Here is a 21902-nt window from a genome sequence, read left to right as displayed (position 1 = left end):
CTTTTATCATCTGATCAAGGAACAAGCTGTGAGAATATTTCATAGTCTGTTGCATCGAGAGGATCAAGTTTAAGTCTAAAGTCAATGGGGGAAGCAAGTCAAAAATCAAAACAAGACTTCAAATGGCATTAAGATAGGCATTTTGTAACTCTTAGATTTCAAGAGTATGTAATCTTCTTTTCATTTTGATGTAATAGTAGGAACCGCGGATCGAAACCTCGATGGAACTTCACTCGACTCTCCCTCTAAGCATACTCCATCACTCTTCTTTCACTTGAACTATATATGACAGGATTCCCTTATAACCCGGGATATGTAGGCTGCCTAAAACCAAGGATCGGTCATATCTCTTTCTTTTATCTTCTTTTCCTTGTTAAATAATAGTGAGGTCAAAAATCAGTCACCTTGTTCATTTTCTTTGCCTAAAAACTTTTCATGTTTCCAAGAAAAGAGGGGCATGTTGTGAACAACTAATTTTTGACCACACCCAAATTCTATACTATTTTAGTGTAAATATTTCTTTTAGGTCTAATTTTAATATTTTAAACTTTTATCTTACTCTTAATAGGTTTTATTGAATTTTTTTAAATTAAATTATAAAACAATTACAAAAATATTCTCATACTTATAGTACAAATTTCATTTTTATTTATAAAGAGAAAAAGAAATTTTACAAAAAAATATTAGCTTTCTTTTAATTAGAATTTTAATGAGTAAGCTATAGAATCTTTCTTAGTATCTTTTAAAGTATATATAAATATATAGTTTTCCTATATTGTAAGGAATATCGGTTAATCTTCTTATCTTCATAATTGTTTTAAAATAAAATACAAAAAAAAAGGAGAAAAAAAAAAGAAGAACACAAAATGAAGTAAACTTACGTAAAAAAAAAAAATAGATAAAGTTTGGTAAAACAAAAATGTCTGATTCTCATCTTTTCCCAACTCCCCACTTCACGTCTCTCACACGTCTCACTTTATTGCACACACATACGATCAATACTATTCACCTGTACATCTTCCATCCATAACTCCTATACATACCTATATAGTGACTTTTCTGAAAAACAAAAAGGGGGTGAAGGAGGAAATGAAAGTGACGAGAAACAGAGGGGAAACAGGAACGAGAAAAAACAGAGCATAAAAACGAGATCCGAAAAAAGAAAATGCATCTTTCATCTTCATCAAAGATCCAGCTCTAGAACCAGCCTTTATCAGTCAGAAATCAGCCTTCAAACTCCATAAACACAGCAGTTTGGTCTTACTCACCGTCGATTCGAGTTTCCGTCCGCGGTTCGTTACATTTTTGAGTTCAAAGTTATCAAACAATTGAATTTCAGACTTATTCGAGGTTTATTTCTCCCTTTCCTCTATTGTTTTTGCTTAAAGTCATGCTTTTGTTTTGATAGCCTCGTTAATCAGTTTGTATTCTGTTTTGTTGATCTTCTGAGTTAACGTTTTATTCCTCTGCTTTGGAGTGTGTCCTATTAGTATTTGGTCTGCTCAGTTTTGTTTTGCTAATTGTTGTTTGTATATGGTTTGGTTTAATCTTCTTGGATAGATTTTTCACGACTAAAAATGAGTTTGGTTTCCTTAATTCGTTGCTTCATTAAGATATAGATGTTTAATGCGTGTTGATTACAATTTTGGTGACTACAAATATTTGGCCGTATGGTTGGACTGAAAACGTTTAACCAACTTCACCAATGAAAACTTACGTGTATAAAATGTAGTCTAAATGAAACCTAAAACAAAATGAAGTAGAAGAATTGAAATTGCAACACCTAAATGTCGTATGCTTCTAAACGTCCTATCGTGATTGTGTACACGTTCGCGTGATATAATTATAATTTCCAAAATTAAATCGAGGTATGCGTTCGCGCAACTTTGGCCGAGAACAATCTTAATAATTAATAAAACGTGATTAATTATGTACACGTACGCGTGACATGATTCTTGATGCGTCAAACGAGATGAGTATACGTACGCGTGACTCTTTTTCAAGATAATTCCATAATTCCATAATCAAGTAATTAAAAGCGGTAAGAGGTAAAATGCATGTAGGTTCTAAAAGTACGTAATTAAACAAACTAACTAAGCCAGGTATGATTAAAAGCGATTGTCCTAAAATCACAGAACCAGGAAATGCGTAACACCTTCTCCATGGTTAATAGAATTCCTTACTCGGTCTTTTGGTTTTTGCAGACTTTAAAACAGAGTTAAATTTCTTCGATTTGGGATTTAAAGTAAATCGGTGACTTGGGACACCATATAATTATCCCAAGTGGCGACTCTGAAAATTGAATAAATAATACCATTTCGATTAATGTCACTTTAATTGGAAAAACTCCCTATCCCCTCGGGAAAAAGGAGGTATGACACTTACCGCGGGAGATCCAACAGGCTCGAGTCGATCAGTTTCTAGACCTCAAGCAGCGTAATATGAGTGTTCGAGAATATAGTCTCTGTTTTGACTCATTGGCCAGATATGCACCATCCATAGTTGCTACTATGCAGGACATGATTCATAGGTTTATAGCAGGATTGGTCCCAGAGTTGACCAAGGCATGTGCCACCGCTGCATTGCAGGATAATATGTATATCTTCCGAATTCAGGAATTTGCCCAGAATATAGAAAGGGGTAGGCATCGGCAACAGGGTACAGAGAGGACTAAGTCAAGACAGCGTAAGAGGATGAGATTTGCCAGGTCTCAGGAGCAGTCTCAGAGTAGTTATAGGCCCCAGTACTTTGAACGTCCACCTAGGCCTCCGCCACCTCAGTTACAGGGTTACAGGTATGGTCGCTATACTCAGTTAGGACCAGGTGAAAGCTCTCGGGAGTCGGGTTTGCAGCGACAGCGAGGTTCAGGGCAGACATGGCCATTTTCGGTGCGGTGTGACATCTATGGTAAAGGACACTTGGTCCAATGCCGAGCCGGTTCCGATGCGGTGTGACATCCGAGTTGGAAAGTTAGATGGTATAATAGTAAAGAAGTTCATCCTTGATCATTTTGAAAAAACGTATATACTTTGGACTACAAAATGTGCATGGATTAGATAGTGCATTTTTGAAAGAACTTTAACACTTTTACTAAGCTATGAACACTTCCAATAATTTAGATATATCATTGATGAACTCCGTAAGTTCTTGGGTCTTACAATAATCTCAAACAATTTACAAATCGATAGTATGCTTTAGGCGTGCTCTTAATTAATTAAATTATCGTGATTATGTATCATTCGCGTAACATAACTATGATTTCCAAAATTAAAACTAAGGTATGCGTTCGCGCAACTTTGGGCGAAACAATCTTAATAATAATAAAGTGTTATTAATTGTGTACAGGTACGCGTGACATGATTCATGACACGCTAAAAAAATGAATACACGTACACGTGAGTCGTTTCAAGATAATTCCATAATTACAAATAATCAAGCAATTAAAAGCGGTTTAAGAAACAAGTGCACAAAGTTCCCTAGAACCTAAAATATCTAGAATTAGTTAAGCCAGATATTATTTTTAAACCGACCGTGCTAGAACCACGAAACTCGGGAGTGCCTCACACCTTCTCCCGGGTTAACAGAATTCCTTACTCGGTCTTCTGTGTTTTGCAGACTTAAACAAAGTCAATTTCCTTGAATTGGGATTTTTAAAATAAATGGTGACTTGGGACACCGTAAACATTTATTCCAAGTGGCGACTCTGAATCTAATAAATAATCCCATTTCGATTAATGTTACTTAAATTGTATAAACTCCCTATACCTATGGGAAATAAGGTGTGACAGCTCTGGAGACTCTGCTGGGGAGCGAATCCAGAATCTCTGGTTCGGGGTTCAGAATTCGAGCTTGTAATGTGATATATACTTGGCTTTATTGATTTGATGTTATTATTGTGTTTTTGGGCCTAATGTGCTAATTACCGCTTTGATATTATTTGAACTGTATTATATTATCTTCTTACGCCTCCCTCCTGTGTCTTCTGAATTTATGGTGCACACGTGCGCGTGGCCCACTTTTCTGTTAGAAGTCATACCAATTAGAACGAAGTTGGGTCAGTAACTAGGTCGGGTAGACTTTCGTGCTCCCGGTACATTGCTCCCACCTTGGCTCGACTTGTCCGCTTGGGTAAGCCATGTCTAGAACACACCCCTAGGTTTAAACCTAGAATAACACAGCCTCATGCCGGATCCCTAGTAGGAACGTTTATTTGCATCATGTGCATTTGACTTTGGGGACTCAACACAGGGGTTGGGTCTGTCTAGGACAGGTGTACCCAAAATTATAAGACCAGCATGATGCATCTTATATGCTACATGTGCATTTTTCTTTGATTCGGTTTGTGCATGTTGACCGGTTTCTAAAATAAAAATAAAAATATAAAAATTGAGGGAAATCATAAGGAAGAAAATAGGAGAGCAAAAATTTACACGATTTTCAAAAAATCTCGATATTTGAAAACTCCAAAAATCCTGTAAAAAGTTTACCCCAAAAAGATTATTACAAAATAAGCTCGAATTTTTCAAAAAGTGTCATCATAATCCTGAAACATGACCGAACTACGCTGGTCTGTTTCTCACCGGATGTGAGATATGTAGGCAAACCTCATCGGTTCTGGCCCCCATTTTCAAAAAATCCAAAAATATTTTCTCTTTCCTTAATTCCTTCTTAGAATTCTTCTTTAGAAAATTCAAAAACAAATCATTAAATCCAAATATAGTTTTTTTTTTTTCCGAAGTCTTTCATTCGAAAAAGAAAAAAAAAGAAAAAAAATTGCAAATAAAAATCCAAAATATATTTTTTTTTTCCTTCTTTAGAAGTCTTTCTTCCAAAATTCAAAGAAAAATCAATCAAAATCCAAAAAATATTTTCTTTCTCCTTTAAGAAGTCTTCTTTTAAAAAATTTCCAAAGAAAAAAAAGAGCTAGCTTATGTATTTTGTTCCCGATATTCCGAACTACGCAAGATCTGATTCATACGGCGTCATGATACGTAGGCAATCCCTATCGGATTCGATCATTGCCATCAAATAAACTGAGTAAAGAAATAGAGAAGAGAGAAAAAGAAAGAAAGGAGTGACAAAAATAACAAAGAAAAACAAAGAGCGAATACCCCCCGCAAAAAAAAAGCAAAAGTGAAAAAAACACAAAAAGAGAACTCTTTGTCCCATTTGAAAAAGAAAACCGCAGAAAGTTTTCGTGAATGTTGTCAAATGGCGCAAGCAAGCCGCCATGGTAAAGTCTCAAATGGATGAAGCAGAAATTGTTACGGTCTCTCTATAGGCCTAAGAGACAGACTACTTCTAGAACATGATATCTGTTATGGGTAATCCCTCCGATGAGGCTATCAAAATTGGGGAGATGGTCGAAAATAGTTTAAAAACAGGACAAATCTTGAGTCATGCTGCCTTTAAGGCCACATCACAGACCGTTCAGAATGGTTCAGGGGGTTTGATGAACAAAAACATGAAGGAAGAGGGAGCCATGATGGCTTTGAGCTCGATGGGGCTCGCAGGTCATTTAACCACCAAGATGCTGCTTATGTCGTGGCACCGCCTCTCTTGCGGTGATGAACGTGCAACCTTACACGCGGCCACAACATTATACACAAAATCGAGCTCCATCTTCCAGAAATGCCCATCCCTACCAAGCTCTATATAATTCCCAACCAAATATTCCCCAATACAATCCTCACCCAAGAGAGCTCCTCAGAAGGAATCAGTTCACCCCTATTGGTGAATCATATTCAAGTTTATTTCAAAAGCTAATCGGTCTAGGTCTACTGCAACCAGTGGTCTCGAACCGGCCAAATCCCGAGTCCCCCTTGCACCAAGCTGATGCTAGATGTGAATACCACTCTGTAGCAGCGTGACATAATACAGAGGATTGTTGGACCCTCAAAATGGCAGTTGAGGAATTTGATCCGGCACTGAAAGCCATTGTAGCCATGGCCATGACATAAGAAAAACCTAAAAGGAGTAGCCAAACTTGAGAAGTTCCCTATCGGCAGGATTCATGGTAGCCGGTCTTGCTATTTTTTCTGTATTTTGGGTTATTTTAGGGTGTAATCCGAATGTTTTTACTCTATTGTCTTACTTTCTGATGTAAACCCTTCTATATTTAAAAAACAATAACAAAATTCAAATAAATGAAATTAATATTTCATCATCCATGAATGTCTTTTTTCTTACTCTTGTCACTTTTCTTACTTTCTTTCTAGTTATGCTAAATGTAGATTTTAATAACATGACATGCTTGCGGACTTCATGCCCGGATCCTAAAACACTGTTAGACCTTGAAATAATGAATCAAGAAGTAGAATGTGCTGAAGATAAGGCTTGTAAGAAAATAACTAGAGAATTAGGACAGCAAGCCTAAACCAAGTCCAAACAAAAATCGCCCTTACTTGATTGATTTATGGCACTGAAGTCGTGGTATCACTAGAAGTTGAAATTCCCTCTCTTCGGATCATTGTTGAAACTGAGTACGAGGATGAAGATTAGGTCAAGACCCGATTGAAGCAATTCATTTTGGTTGATGAAAAGCGATTGACTGCAGTTTGCCACAGACAGTTGTACCAACAAAGAATAGCCCGTGCCTACAACAAGAAAGTGCGGCCCAAGAAATTTGAAGTAGGGCAACTCGTTCTGAGGCGTATTCTTCCGCATCACGAGGAAGCTTAAGGAAAATTTGTCCCGAATTGGAAGGTCCATATATTCTAACAAGATTGCTGCAAAAAGGGAGTAATGTATTTGGGAGACATCGAAGGAAATGTTCCCGATACAACTGTCAATACAGAAGCGGTCAAAAGGTACTACGTATGACCCTTTACGCAGCACTAATTCTCTCTGATTGGGAGGACGAAGGCTTTCATTCTCACTACCTAAATACTATTAACCCTTTGCTAACCCTTTGAGCCAGATACTTTTTCCTTGGCCATCCTCTTTGGAAACTTGTATGTAATGAGAGAAAAAAAAAAGAAAAAAAAAAGTAAAAAAGGAAGTAAAAAAGGAGAAAAAAGAAAAGAAGCAAAAGAAAACAAAACAGAAAAAATAAAAAAAAAATCAAAACATGTTCAAGTCCATTGAATTACGTCCGACCTGATTCCAAAAGGATACGTAAGCAACCTCACTTTGGGTTCGGTCACACCAAAATAAAAATTCACATTCCCCCAAAAGTGAAAACTGGGGTAGATATTACAATGATTCTGCGATGGTTTCGCCCGAAAGGTTCTGAAGTTGTAATTAAATACCAATTCTTTTTACCCAAATCCTTTCAAGTCCTTACGATCAAATGGCGAGAATGTGAAAACCCTCATGGACATTGTAGAGCAATGGTGAATAGAGAAAACAAAATTGAGAGAGTCTTGTTAGTGAAAACCCGCAAAGGCACAATAAGGCGATGGAGAGAAGAGAAATGAGAGAGATCAGCTAGTGAAAACCCGCAAAGGGCACTGTTGATCGAAAAGAGGAACCACGCAGCCATGGCATCAACACAATCCTGAGCAAGATTTTTCGGTTTCAAGTCAAAAGTTGTGATAAGTTTCTATGAGTCGGACAGTTTACACAGATCAGGCATCCAGTCCAAAGGCATGTCATGTTCATTGAAGTCCGCATGTACTCCCAGATAAGTCCGTCTTTCTGTTCCCTGAAAGGGACACCTCTTGTTTTAAACTCATTCTCTATATCATTGTTTATATTTCTTTGAATCCTTTTCGGTCTAAATTTGTTTAAAAAATAAGGCAAAGAAAAGATGGCAAGATTGATTTACTGGGTTCTCATTTGAAGCGAGCTGATATATTCAAAAGGCGCCCAGCATCGGCAAGGGCATCAAGTCGACCCCGTCTAGCCATGATTGGCCGATTCTTTGAAATGGAAAACTTTGAAAGAAGCCAAAAGCAAAATGCCCACAAAGGTAAAATAAAGTTGAAAAAGGTTAAGTCCCACACGACCAACTGTCATGGCAAAGTTTGGAAATGCCAAAGGTTCTCCAGGGTCAGAAATGGAGTTAGCATTCAGGAAATAATCAGTTGCAGTTGAGAAGAAAATGAGCCGAGATCAAAAGATCGAAATAATCAAGGCCACAAACCGACCTCTATTTTAACACTAACGATTATTTCTTTGTTCATAACAGGAACATAACAATTGTAGGAAACAGTTCGTGAAAAGATGAACACCAAGTGAAGTTCTCAAATCCTTGATTTTCTTCCAATATACATGTAAACATGTTATTTTTAGTTTCATTATAGGTAATCAATACCCTATCTTCAATACAGGGTATTACATCCCCTAGCTGTATTACTTTCTGTCTACATAGGGTACGATATTCCCTAGTAGTATCCTAGAGTGCCAAGAGCCTTACCTTATTTCCAACACATGGTACTACATCCCCTGGTTGTATTTCTTATGCAAACATAGGGTACGACATTCCCTAGTAGCACCACAGAGTGCCTCGAGCCCCATCTTATTTTCAACACAGGGTACTACATCCCCTGGTCGCATTTCTTGTTGCAAACATAGGGTATGACATTCCCTAGTAGCACCCTAGAGTGCCAAGAGCCTCACCTTGTTGCCAACACAAGGGTACTACATCCCCTGGTTGCATTTTTTGTTGCAAACATAGGGTAAGACATTCCCTAGTAGCATCCTAGAGTGCCAAGAGCATCATCTTATTGCCAACACAGGGTACTACATCCCCTGGTTGTATTTCTTATTGCAAACATAGGGTACGATATTCTCTAGTAGCATCCTAGACTACCATGAGCCTCATCTTATTGTCAACACAGGGTACTGCATCCCTTGGTTGCCTTCCTTCTTGTTAACATAGGGTACGACATTCTCTATTATTAAAAAAAAAAAAAAAAAAATCTCATTTCTTTTTCAATTCTTTATTTTGCAATAGAAAGATAGTTTATTGTATTTTCAATAACTCACAAAACATTTCTAGTGCAAACTGGGGCAGAAATATTTTGTTCGTTTTGTTTGTTTCTGATGACTTGCAGGTTTTTCTGCAAAGTACGGACTGGATGTGAAAAAATAAGATTCAATCTCTCGCCAAAGAAAGTGCAACGTTTGATCTCAAATACCAGCCGCAACCAACTTTGACATAATGCATGCATGCGGAGACATAGAGTCTCAAGATCCATCCTTTTATCATCTGATCAAGGAACAAGCTGTGAGAATATTTCATAGTCTGTTGCATCGATAGGATCAAGTTTAAGTCTAAAGTCAATGGAGGAAGCAAGTCAAAAATCAAAACAAGACTTCAAATGGCATTAAGATAGGCATTTTGTAATTCTTAGATTTCAAGAGTATGTAATCTTCTTTTCATTTTGATGTAATAGTAGGAACCGCGGATCGAAACCTCGATGGAACTTCACTCGACTCTCCCTCTAAGCATACTCCATCACTCTTCTTTCACTTGAACTACATATGACTTGATTCCCTTATAACCCGGGATATGTAGGCTGCCTAAAACCAAGGCTCGGCCACATCTCTTTCTTTTATCTTCTTTTCCTTGTTAAATAATAGTGAGGTCAAAAATCAGTCACCTTGTTTATTTTCTTTGCCTGAAAATTTTTCATGTTTCTAAGCAAAGTGGGGCATGTTGTGAACAACTAATTTTGGACCACACCCAAATTCTATACTATTTTAGTGTAAATATTTTTTTTAGGTCTAATTTTAATATTTTAAACTTTTATCTTACTCTTAATAGGTTTTATTGAATTTTTTTTTAAATTAAATTATAAAACAATTACAAAAATATTCACATACTTATAGTACAAATTTCATTTTTATTTATAAAGAGAAAAAGAAATTTTACAAAAAAATATTAGCGTTCTTTTAATTAGAATTTTAATGAGTAAGCTATAGAATCTTTCTTAGTATCTTTTAAAGTACATGTAATTATATAGTTTTCCTATATTTTAAGAAATATCGGTTAATCTTCTTATCTTCATAATTGTTTTAAAATAAAATACAAAAAAAGGAAAAAAAAAGAAGAACACAAAATGAAGTAAACTTACGTTAAAAAAAATAGATAAAGTTTCGTAAAACAAAAATGTCTGATTCTCATCTTTTCCCAACTCCCCACTTCACGTCTCTCACACGTCTCACTTCATTGCACACACATACGATCAATACTATTCACCTGCACATCTTCCATCCATAACTCCTATACATGCCTATATAGTGACTTTTCTGAAAAACAAAAAGGGGGTGAAGGAGGAAATGAAAGTGACGAGAAACAGAGGGGAAACAGGAACGAGAAAAAACAGAGCATAAAAACGAGATCCGAAAAAGAAAACGAATCTTTCATCTTCATCAAAGATCCAGCTCTAGAACCAGCCTTTATCAGTCAGAAATCAGCTTTCAAACTCCATAAACGTAGCAGTTTGGTCTTCCTCACCGTCGATTCGAGTTTCCGTCCGCGGTTCGTCACATTTTTGAGTTCAAAGCTATCATACAATTGAATTTCAGACTTATTCGAGGTTTATTTCTCCCTTTCCTCTATTGTTTTTGCTTAAAGTCATGCTTTTATTTTGATAGCCTCGTTAATCAGTTTGTATTCTGTTTTGTTGATCATCTGAGTTAACGTTTTATTCCTCTGCTTTGGAGTGTGTCCTATTAGTATTTGGTTTGCTCAGTTTTGTTTTGCTAATTATTGTTTGTATATGGTTTTGTTTAATCTTCTTGGATAGATTTTTCACGACTAAAAATGAGTTTTGTTTCCTTAATTCGTTGCTTCATTAAGATATAGATGTTTAATGCGTGTTGATTACAATTTTGGTGACTACAAGTATTTGGCCGTATGGTTGGACTGAAAACGTTTAACCAACTTCACCAATGAAAACTTACGTGTATAAAATGTAGTCTAAATGAAAGCTAAAACAAAATGAAGTAGAAGAATTGAAATTGCAACACCTAAATGTCGTATGCTTCTAAACGTCCTATCGTGATTGTGTACACGTTCGCGTGATATAATTATGATTTCTAAAATTAAATCGAGGTATGCGTTCACGCAACTTTGGCCGAGAACAATCTTAATAATTAATAAAACGTGATTAATTGTGTACACGTACGCGTGACATGATTCTTGATGCGTCAAACGAGATGAGTATACGTACGCGTGACTCTTTTTCAAGATAATTCCATAATTCCATAATCAAGTAATTAAAAGCGGTAAGAGGTAAAATGCATGTAGGTTCTAAAAGTACGTAATTAAACAAACTAACTAAGCCAGGTATGATTAAAAGCGATTGTGCTAAAATCACAGAACCAGGGAATGCGTAACACCTTCTCCCTGGTTAATAGAATTCCTTACTCGGTCTTCTGGTTTTTGTAGACTTTAAAACAGAGTTAAATTTCTTCGATTTGGGATTTAAAGTAAACCGGTGACTTGGGACACCATATAATTATCCCAAGTGGCGACTCTAAAAATTGAATAAATAATACCATTTCGATTAATGCCACTTTAATTGGAAAAACTCCCTATCCCCTCGGGAAAAAGGAGGTGTGACACTTACCACGGGAGATCCAACAAGCTCGAGTCGATCAGTTTCTTGCCCTCAAGCAGCGTAATATGAGTGTTCGAGAATATAGTCTCTGTTTTGACTCATTGGCCAGATATGCACCATCCATAGTTGCTACTATGCAGGACATGATTCACAGGTTTATAGCAGGATTGGTCCTAGAGTTGACCGAGGCATGTGCCACCGCTGCATCGCAGGATAATATGTATATCTTTCGGATTCAGGAATTCGCCTAGAATATAGAAAGGGTTAGGCATCGGCAACAGGGTACAGAGAGGACTGAGTCAAGACAGCGTAAGAGGATGAGATTTGCCAGGTCTTAGGAGCAGTCTCAGAGTAGTTATAGGCCCCAGTACTTTGAACGTCTACCTAGGCCTCCGCCACCTCAGTTACAGGGTTACAGGTATGGCCGCTATACTCAGTTAGGACCAGGTGAAAGCTCTCGGGCGTCGGGTTTGCAGCGACAGCGAGGTTCAGGGCAGACATGGCAATTTCCACTGCGGTGTGACTTCTATGGTAGAGGACACTTGGGCCAATGCCGAGCCGGTTCCGATGCTTGTTATACATGTGGACGTCCGAGGCATATGATGCGAGATTGCCCAAATAGAGATTCTGGGTTTATGGCACAACCAACGAATTCAGCAACAGGATCATCTATGTTCGTGCATCCTTCAGGGTGCGAGTCTCAGTCTTCGGCTGGTAGAGGTTGAGGTAGAGGTAGAGGTTTCAGTTCAGGTGGTAACCAGAATCGTAGCTATGCTTTAGTGGGTCGACAGGACCAGGAGTCTTAACCAGACGTTATGATAGGTATGTTGACCATTTCCTCTCACGATGCTTATGCCTTGATAGACCCAGGATCTATTTTATTGTGTATTACCCCATTTATCGTGATTATTGCTAGTAGGGTTTACCGAGGTTGTACGGTGACAGTTTGTGGTCGTCACACCTCAACCGACCTAGTTGAGCTAGAGATGTTGGATTTTGATGCTATTATGGGCATGGACTGGTTGGCCGCTTGCTATGCCGCAGTTGATTGTCGAGCAAAGACAGCCAGATTTCATTTTCCAGGTGAGCCAGTCCTTGAATGGGTAGGTAATACAGTGAGACCCAGAGGTAGGTTTACTTCCTATCTGAAGGCAAGGAAAATGATCGCAAAAGGGTGAATTTATCATATTATGAGAGTTAGAGATGCAGATGCTGAGATACCTACACTTTAATCTATTCCAGTAGTCAAAGAGTATGCAAATGTATTTCCAGAAGAACTTCCAGGTAATCCTCCAGAGCGAGAGATTAATTTTGGCATTGATTTGCTTCCTGGAACTCAACCAATATCCATCCCTTCGTATAAAATGGCACCTGCCGAATTGAAGGAGTTGAAGGAGCAGTTAAAAGATTTGTTGGAGAAAGGTTTCATCAGGCCTAGTACCTCACCTTGGGGTGCACTGGTACTGTTTGTACGGAAGAAAGACGGCTCACTGAGGATGTGTATCGATTATAGGCAACTGAACAAGGTAACTATTAAGAATAAGTATCCACTTCCAAGGATATATGACTTGTTTGATCAGTTGTAGGGTGCTAGATGCTTTTCAAAGATAGATTTGAGGTCGGGTACCACCAAGTCAAAGTTCGGGAGAAAGATATTCCCAAGACAGCCTTCAGGACCCGATATGGCCACTTCGAGTTCCTTGTCATGTCCTTCGGGTTGACGAATGCACCTGCCGTATTTATGGACTTGATGAATAGCCTATTCTGGCCATTTTTAGATCTGTTCGTGATAGTATTTATTGATGATATTTTGGTTTATTCACGTTCAAAGGATGAGCATGCGGACCACCTGCGAGCGATACTCCAAACCCTCTATGATAGTAAATTATATGCTAAGTTTTTTAAATATGAGTTCTGGTTGAACTCTGTAGCATTCTTGGGACATATTGTATCCAATGGAGGTATAAAGGTAAACACTCAGAAGATTGAGGCTGTGAAATCCTGGCCTAGACCTACCACTCTGGCAGAGGTTCATAGCTTTCTAGGCTTAACAGGATACTACCGAAGGTTCGTAGAGGGTTTTTCTTCCCTTTCGGCACCATTAAAGAAGTTGAAGCAGAAAGCAACTAAGTTTCAGTGGATGGAGGCTTGCAAGTAGAGTTTCCAGGAGCTTAAGAACAGGCTGACCTCAGTGCCAGTTCTAGCACTTCCAGAAGGTCCAGATGGTTATGCCATGTATTGTGATGCCTCAGGTGTCGGGTTAGGATGTGTCCTGATACAACATGGGAAAGTAATTATGTATGCTTCAAGGCAGTTAAGGAAGCACGAGCAGAATTATCCAACCCACGACCTCGAGTTAGTTGCAGTTGTCCATGCACTTAAGATATGGCGGCATTATTTATATGGTGTTTATGTTGATGTATTCACAGATCATAAAAGCCTGCAATATATCTTCAAGAAAAAAGAGTTGAATTTGCGATAGAGGCGTTGCTTGAGTTATTAAAAAATTACGATGTTAACATTCTCTACCATCCAGGGAAAGCTAATGTTATAGCAGATGCCTTAAGTTACCGATCTATAGGTAGTTTAGCACATGAAGAGGCCGAGAAAAGATAATTAACTAGAGAGATTCATCAATTGGCTTGTTTAGGGGTTTGGTTAGTAGACTCTGGCAATGGTAGAGTTGTACTCCAAAATACTGCAAAATCATCTCTCATAGCTGAAGTAAAGGAAAGGCAGTACGAGGACCCAGAGTTGGTCGAGCTGAGAGAGCGAGTTCCGCAGCAGAAGAAGCCGTTGTTAGAGCTCAACGGAGATGGGGTTCTTAGATATAGGGGTCGTTTGTGTTTTCCAGATGTAGCAGGGCTACAAGATAGGATTATGTCAGAGATACATTATTCGTGGTACTCCATTCATCCTGGGTCGACGAAGATGTATCATGACATTAAGGATGTGTACTGGTGGAACGATATGAAGAAGAACATTGATGAGTTTGCCGTGCAGTGTCCTAGTTGCCAACAGGTTAAGGTAGAGCACCAGAAGCCCAGCGGGCTAATGCAGACTATAGAGATCCCGACGTGGAAATGGGAGGCGATAAACATGGACTTTATCACGGGTTTACATCGTTCTCATCGTAAGTTTGATTCTATATTGGTGATAGTCGATAGGCTCACGAAATCAGCTCATTTCCTACCGGTCAGATCTATATATACAGCAGAAGACTATGCAAAATTGTATATTAAGGAGATAGTGCAGCTACATGGAGTACCGGTATCTATTATATCTGACCGTGGGGCCCAGTTTACAGCACATTTTTGGAGGTCATTCAGGTGAATCTCAGCACAACTTTTCATCCACAGACTGATGGACAAGCCGAGCACATAATTCAGGCGCTCGAGGATATGTTACGAGCATATGTGTTGGATTTTAAAAGAAATTGGGATGAACATCTACCTCTTATCGAGTTTGCATATAATAGTAGTTACTACTCCAGTGTCCAGATGGCTCCGTACGAGGATTTGTATGGGCGTAAGTGCAGATCTCCTATAGGATGGTTTGATGTTGGAGAATCTGGGTTACATGGGCCAGACCTGGTTCAGTAGGCCGTAGAGAAAGTAAAGCTTATTCAGGAGCGAGTGTTGACAGCACAGAGTCGTCAGAAGTCATATTCTGACGTGCGGCGACGAGACTTAATGTTCGGGGTTAATGACTAGGTATTCTTAAAGGTGTCACCCATGAAGCGCGTGATGATGTTTGGCAAGAAAGGCAAGTTCAGCCCATGGTATATTGGGCTTTATAGGATCATTCGGAGAGTGGGCCAAGTAGCATATGAGTTAGAATTACCCTCAGAATTAGAGTCTGTCCATCCCGTTTTTCACGTATCTATGCTACGAAAGTGCATTGGCGATCCTACCCGAGTGGTGCCCACGGATGATGTACAGATTACGGAGGACTTGTCATACGAGGAAATTATGGTTGCCATCCTAGACCGACAAATCCGCAAGCTACGGAATAAGTAGGTAGCCTCCGTGAAGGTTTTATGGAGAAGCAAGAATGTGGAAGAGATGACGTGGGAAGCGGAGGAAGAAATGAAGTCTAAATACCCCCACCTATTTCAAACTGAAGATATGGCTCAAGGTGGGATACCTCAGCACAGCTCAATTCAGGCCAGTAGGTCATCAGGTAAGCTATTATTTTTGACTTTAAGAATTTATAATGGACATCTGTGTGAAGCCAAGTGTTGCTAAATATAGACATTGGCCATGTGTGGCATGTATAGTATGATTTCTGGATGTGTACATGTTGGTTTTAGTCTAGTGCACGGAGGAGACTCTGGCAAAACTTTTCCAAAGTCTCTAAGAGTAAACATTCGAGGATGAATGTTTCTAAGAGGGGAAGGATGTTACATCTCGCGTTTTCGTACGTTAAATTTTCGTCTTCAGTTAATTGACGTAGACTCGGGGGTGTGATTTTCTTGAGGTTATAAGCATTTATGCTATTTATAACAAGCAATAAGTAAGTGTCGTGAAAGATAAAGGGTAAACGAATCGAAGAAAATGAGTTTCGTTGAAGGTTATTGATTTGGGATAAAATACGGTACAAGCCATAATACTCGGTATTTATGGACTAGTGTCATACAAGGTACTACATGAACATGATAGTAAGGTGTATAAGATATATTAAAAGTGAGTAGTATTTTAAGTAAGTTGAGATAATTCTTAATTATGTGGGTAATTGATTAATTATTGGGTAACGGGATATTACCTAATTAACTAATGAATTATGGGATAAAGATTAAACCCCCCACCCCCAACCCCACGTGGCAGCAAGCCACCACAAAAATATATGACTCTTAGTCATTATGGGTTATGTGGCAAAAATTAAAGATTAAGGGGTGTGGTTAATCCACCACATGGAGTGGGCCCCACAACAATTCAAACATAAGGCTTTTTTAATTCAAAAATAGCAAAGACTCTAACTATGGTGCAATTTGAAACAACGTGATCTTCAACAAGTAAGATACGGATCTTCAATAATTCAAACAAAGATTTCATAGCATCTTAAGCAACGTGAGATTTTACAATTTTTAAGGGAGTACGGTGTAATCCTTCTCAAGAATATCATATGGATTTTTTCCTACTCTAGGTATGTTAAGGCTAATCCCTTCCTTCATTTTGGCATGATCTCGTAACTACATGTGTTTGATAACGAGGCATAAAGAGAAGTTCATACTCCCGAATTTATTTACATTATCCTAGTCTCATAAGTTACAGTATTCTCTCTTATCGGGACTTTATATTCAATTGAGTATTGTCTTCTTCCATTCAAGAGAGCAGAGGGTCTATATATATACACAGTATTATAGTATTTTCACCACCATCGAGCTTTAATCGATGAGCAGGCCCCTATTGGGCAACCTCTGATCAGATGGTAAGTTATATACCGGGCCTACTGTGGCTGAGCGCTTATGAGCGAGCCCAGAATGGCCGAGATACAGAGCCTAGTATGGCCGAGCGCCTATGAGCGAGACTACTATGGCACAGAGGTTACACGTTCCGAGCCTTATAGGGTCGGACATTTATTTTACTTACTATATTGAGAGAGTTGAGTCAGTATTAGTAGGTAAGTATGTCTCCAGATCATCTTTGACTCCCAGTTACTTTCAGTTATTATATTATCAGTTTAGTTCCAGCTTTCATTTATTCTGTTGCCTTACATACTCAATACATTATTTTGTACTGACATTCCTTTCTCTAGGGATGCTGCATTTCATGCGTGCAGGTTCAGACAGACAGGCGGGTAGACCTCCTCAGTAGGTGTTGCCCGAGTTCAGCTTTATCGGTAAGCTCCACGTCCTTCAGAGTTGCCGGGTCGAGGAGTTTTGTGTGTATCTTGTGTATATATGTATATAGGTTATGAGTAGGCCGGGGACCTATTCCGATCACGGTACATCCATCAGTAGAGGCTTATAGACATATCCTGTCAGTTAGTGCACTATGTTGGGCTTGTAGGCCTTGTATGTATATTTTGTTGGTTTGTCAGTTGTAGTAGTTATGACGGCCTTGTCGGTCCAGCTTTATATTGATGTTTAGTCAGCTTTGGTATCTATTCAGTTTTATATTTTGCTTCGCAAATTATCTTGCAATGTGGCCCAACGCCAAAGTATGACATTATATGTTCAGATTCCCTTAGTCGTAAGTCGGTATGCAAGGATAGGTGAGGCACCGGGTGCCAGTCTCGCCCCCCAGGTTCGGGGCGTGACAATAGTAATACCCGACAAGGAGTCAGGATCGATTTTCCACAGGGGGCTATGAATGGGTCTTAGGGATATATATTATAGTGTATGAGCTTCGATTATCTCAATTTGCACTTCCACAAACTTGGGTTGTTTCTAGGTCTAATTTAAACGAAAATTACAAACTAAGAATTTAAACTAGGAAAGTGTTTTTGGTTGTTTTTCAAATGATATAAAAGGCCTAGGGCTATGACCTTCCCCTAGGTGTTCGCCTAATGGGTTTAAAACTTTAAAGTTTATTTTATTGGTCGGGGTGTATTATAGCTATCAACACCCAAGTACCCACTCAATACCTCTTGGTTAGAGAGTGAATTTGCCTACTTTGGCTATCGCAAGTCCAAATGGGTATTGAACAAAACAGTTGATGATAGGCTCAAGTCGGGTTTTACTATCTCTAGGTTCAACCCTTTAATTGGGCTTATCAATCTCTCGATCGACCCAATTTCTTGCTCGCCAAGTTTTCCTAGACTAAGTCTCTCTTTCTCAAGTAGAGACTAAGTCAAATAGGCATGAAATAATATTTACAACCACTAATTCTTCACATAAAAGCAAGAACTAGGCTAGATAATCAACACCCAACCATAAACAAGGAATAAATCAAACACTCATTCAGTTTACACACTAGGGCTAGGTCACAACCCTAGTGAAAATCTAGCTACTCATGCTTAGATTGGAAGAAAAAGTGATAATTAAACTCATACTGATATTTAAAATGATGAAATCGGTATTCAAAAAGTTCAAAATAGCAAAAACTACTAAAAAGAGTAAAAGAAAACGTCTATTGTAGCTGCTGATATCAAAACTTTACCTAAAAAATTGAAACTCTTCTATTTATATTGTGCTGGAATTTTCGGACAAAAATACCCTTTCGGAGGGTCTGCGGCCGCACAATTCCATGTGCGGTCCGCACTTTGCTTCAACCTGATAGGAATGGAAACGTGCGGCCGCATAATTCTGAACTGCGGCCGCACTTCTCTCTTTCTGCGGTCCACGCATTTCTGATTGCTGTCGCATATTGCTCTTCTGCGGACAGCACAAATGTGATTGTGGTCGCGTAGCTGTTCTTCTACGGCCACTCTTCTGTTGAACTTGATATGCAAGTTCTTTGAACTTTTTCTCTTGCCCAGGTTCTACGGCCGCACATGTCATGTGCGGACCGCACTTTGCACTTGTCTGTGATAGGAGTTTCTTCACAATCTGCGGCCGTAGATGAAAATCGGTTGTCCGCACTTCTGAGCTTCTATGTCTGTTTGTGTCCTTGAGTTCAGATCACTCCTTGAGTTGGATTTCATTTTGGGGGCTCATTTTCCAATATTCCTGCAATTAAGGATATTTTATCAATTTTTGGGAACACAATTAAACGCTTTTGGACTAAAATGAAAGCAAAAAGGTGCTAATATGCAATCAAAATCCCCACATATCAATCACCTCTCCCCAATACTTTTTAGGCTGCCCATACCTCTTCTCGTGCCTTCCAAAGCCAGTCGCTTACACCTCCTTACCGTTGCACCTGTGCTTCTCCTTTGTACATGCTCGAACCATCTAAGCCTCGCTTCCTGCATCTTATAATGGGAGACACTCCCACAGTCTTTCGAATACCATCATTCCTAATCTTATCCATTTTCATGTGACCGCACATCCACCTTAACATACTCATTTCTACTACTTTCATTTTCTGGATATGTGAGATATTAACTGGCCAACACTCAACCACATACACTATGGCAGGTCTAATCACCGCTCTATAAAATTTATCTTTGAGTAACGGTGGCATTTCTTTCTCATACAGGACTCCAGATGCTAACCTCCACTTCATCACCCCCATCCCAATACGATGTGTGACATCCTCGTTGATCTCCCCATCCCCCTGGATAACTGACCCAAGGTACTTGAAACTACCTCGAATGGGGATGACCTGAGACTCAAGCTTCACGTCCATGCCCGCTTCCCTCGGCTATGCTGAACTTGTACTCCGGGTATCCCGTCTTGGTCCTGCTCAACTTGAAACCCTTAGAATCAAGGTCATGTCTCCAAACCTCCAGCCGCTCCTTAACACCGCCTCGTATCTCATTAATCAGAACTATGTTATCAGTGAATAACATACATCATGGCACCTCCCCTTGAATATGGTGTGTTAGTGTGTCCATCACCAGGGAAATTTAATAAGAATGGACTGAGCGTAGATCCTTGGTGTAACCCCAAAACAACCGAAAAATGCTCCGACTCACCTCCTACATTCCTAACCAGTGTCTTAGCCCCATCATACAAGTCCTTAATCGCCCTAATGTAGCCAACCAACACACCTTTTGCCTCCAAGCATCTCCAGAGAACCTATATACGAACCTTGTCATACGCTTTCTCCAGGTCAATAAATACCATGTGCAGATCCTTCTTATTATCCCTATATTACTCCACCAACCTCCTAATAAGGTGGATAGCTTCCGTAGTAGAAGGATTCGGCATGAACATGAACTGGTTTTCGGATATAGACGTCGTCCTTCTTATCCTCACTACTACACCATCTCCCAAACTTTCATGGTATGACTTAGTAGTTTGATACTCCTATAGTTGTTACAACTCTGGATATCACCTTTGTTCTTATACAACGGAACTACCGTAATACACCTCCAATCATGTAGCATCCTCTTCGTCCTAAAAATAATATTAAACAGCTCGATCAGCCACTCCAACCCTGCTCTTCCCACACACTTCTAAAATTCTACCGGAATTTTGTCTGGCTCGGTCGCTCTGCCCCTACTCATCTTACGTATAGCTCCCATGACCACCTCAACCTTGATGATCCAACAGTACCCAAAGTCACAGTGACTCTTGGAATGCTCCAACTCACCTAGCTCAATATCCTGATCCCCTTCTTCATTCAGAAGTTTATAAAAGTAAGTCTCACATCTCCTCTTAATATGGGCCTCACCCATCAATATTCTACCGTCCTCGTCCTTGATGCACCTCACTTGGTCCAAATCTCTAGCCTTCATCTCTCTCGCCTTGGCCAGCCAGAATAACTTCTTCTCCCCGTCTTTGTCCCCCAGTTCCTCGTACAGATGACCAAAAGGCGCAACCTTAACCTCTGTGACCGCCAGCTTAGCCTCCTTCCTAGATACCTTATACCTCTCCCTGCCCGCTCTCCTTTCCTCCTCACATGTGCTCCCTACTAACTCCAGGTATGCTGCCTTTTTTGCTTCCAATTTACCTTGGACCACTTCGTTCTACCACCAGTCGCCTTTGTGCCCGCCAGAGTAGCCCGTCGAGACCCCTCACACCTCTCTCGTAACCTCTCTTATACAGTCTGTCGTCGTCGCCCACATAATGCTCTTGTCCCCGCTACTACTCCAGACCCCCATTGCCCTCCAACTCCTAAGCTTTATGCTTAGTCAAGGCTCCCCACCTGATCCTCAATCGTCGTTATACAAACCTCTTCTTCTTCTTTAACATAATATCAACGTCTATTACCAAGAGCCTATGCTTTGTCGCGAGGATCTCACCCGGGATAACCTTGCAATCCTTGCACAACCCTCTGTCACATCTCCTGGGGAGAAGATAGTCAATCTGAGTCTTCGCCACCGCACTTTGAAAAGTAACCAAGTGCTCCTCCCTCTTCGAAAAAGTAGAGTTCGCAATCACCAACTCAAAAGCCTTAGCGAAATTCAACGGTGAAGCACATCCTCCGTTTCTATCCTCAAAATCGAAGCCACCATGCACCTCGCCATAACCACCTGCAGTCGGCCCAATATGCCCATTGAACTCCCCTCCTATAATTAACCTCTCAGCAGACGGAACATTACGCACAATCTCATCCAACCCCTCCCAGAAGCGCCTTTTTACCTCCACATCCATGACCGCATGCAGCACGTAAGCGCTAACGACTTTTTGGGTGCACTCTCCAACTTAATAGTCATTAATCTATCATTCACCCGCCTAACCTCAACCACAGACTCTCTAAGTTCCCTATCCACCAGAATACGTACTCCATTCTTACCCTTCTAGACTCCAGAGTACAAAAGCTTATACTTGTCTGCATCCCTCGCTTTCGATCCTACCGACCTTATCTCCTGGACACACGCTATATTGACGTTCCT

The 21902-nt window shown here is 39.7% G+C and overlaps 1 protein-coding gene and 1 long non-coding RNA gene across 3 annotated transcripts; one reads left to right on the top strand and one right to left on the bottom strand.

Annotated features, from left to right (window-relative positions):
• Positions 1–739: 739 nt before the first annotated feature.
• LOC107795507 (uncharacterized) lies at positions 740–17612 on the top strand. Of its 2 annotated transcripts, none has more exons than XR_012699114.1 (3): positions 740–1350; positions 2589–10487; positions 17271–17612. It is a non-coding gene; the product is annotated as an uncharacterized LOC107795507 (long non-coding RNA). The 2 variants fall into 2 exon arrangements; XR_012699113.1 differs by having other exon boundaries at positions 741–1350; positions 2205–10487.
• A 3616-nt stretch (positions 17613–21228) lies between these two features.
• Positions 21229–21660, bottom strand: LOC107795508 (uncharacterized). Its single transcript, XM_016618170.2, has one exon. The coding sequence runs from the start codon at positions 21658–21660 to the stop codon at positions 21229–21231; it is 432 nt and encodes a 143-aa protein (XP_016473656.2).
• Between the last annotated feature and the right edge of the window lie 242 nt (positions 21661–21902).

The sequence above is a fragment of the Nicotiana tabacum genome, chromosome 15, assembly GCF_000715075.1.
Source record: "Nicotiana tabacum cultivar K326 chromosome 15, ASM71507v2, whole genome shotgun sequence".
NCBI classification, from domain to species: Eukaryota; Viridiplantae; Streptophyta; class Magnoliopsida; order Solanales; family Solanaceae; genus Nicotiana; species Nicotiana tabacum.
The sequence above is the reverse complement of the archived record's forward strand: the minus strand, read 5'-3'. Positions and strand labels throughout refer to the sequence as shown.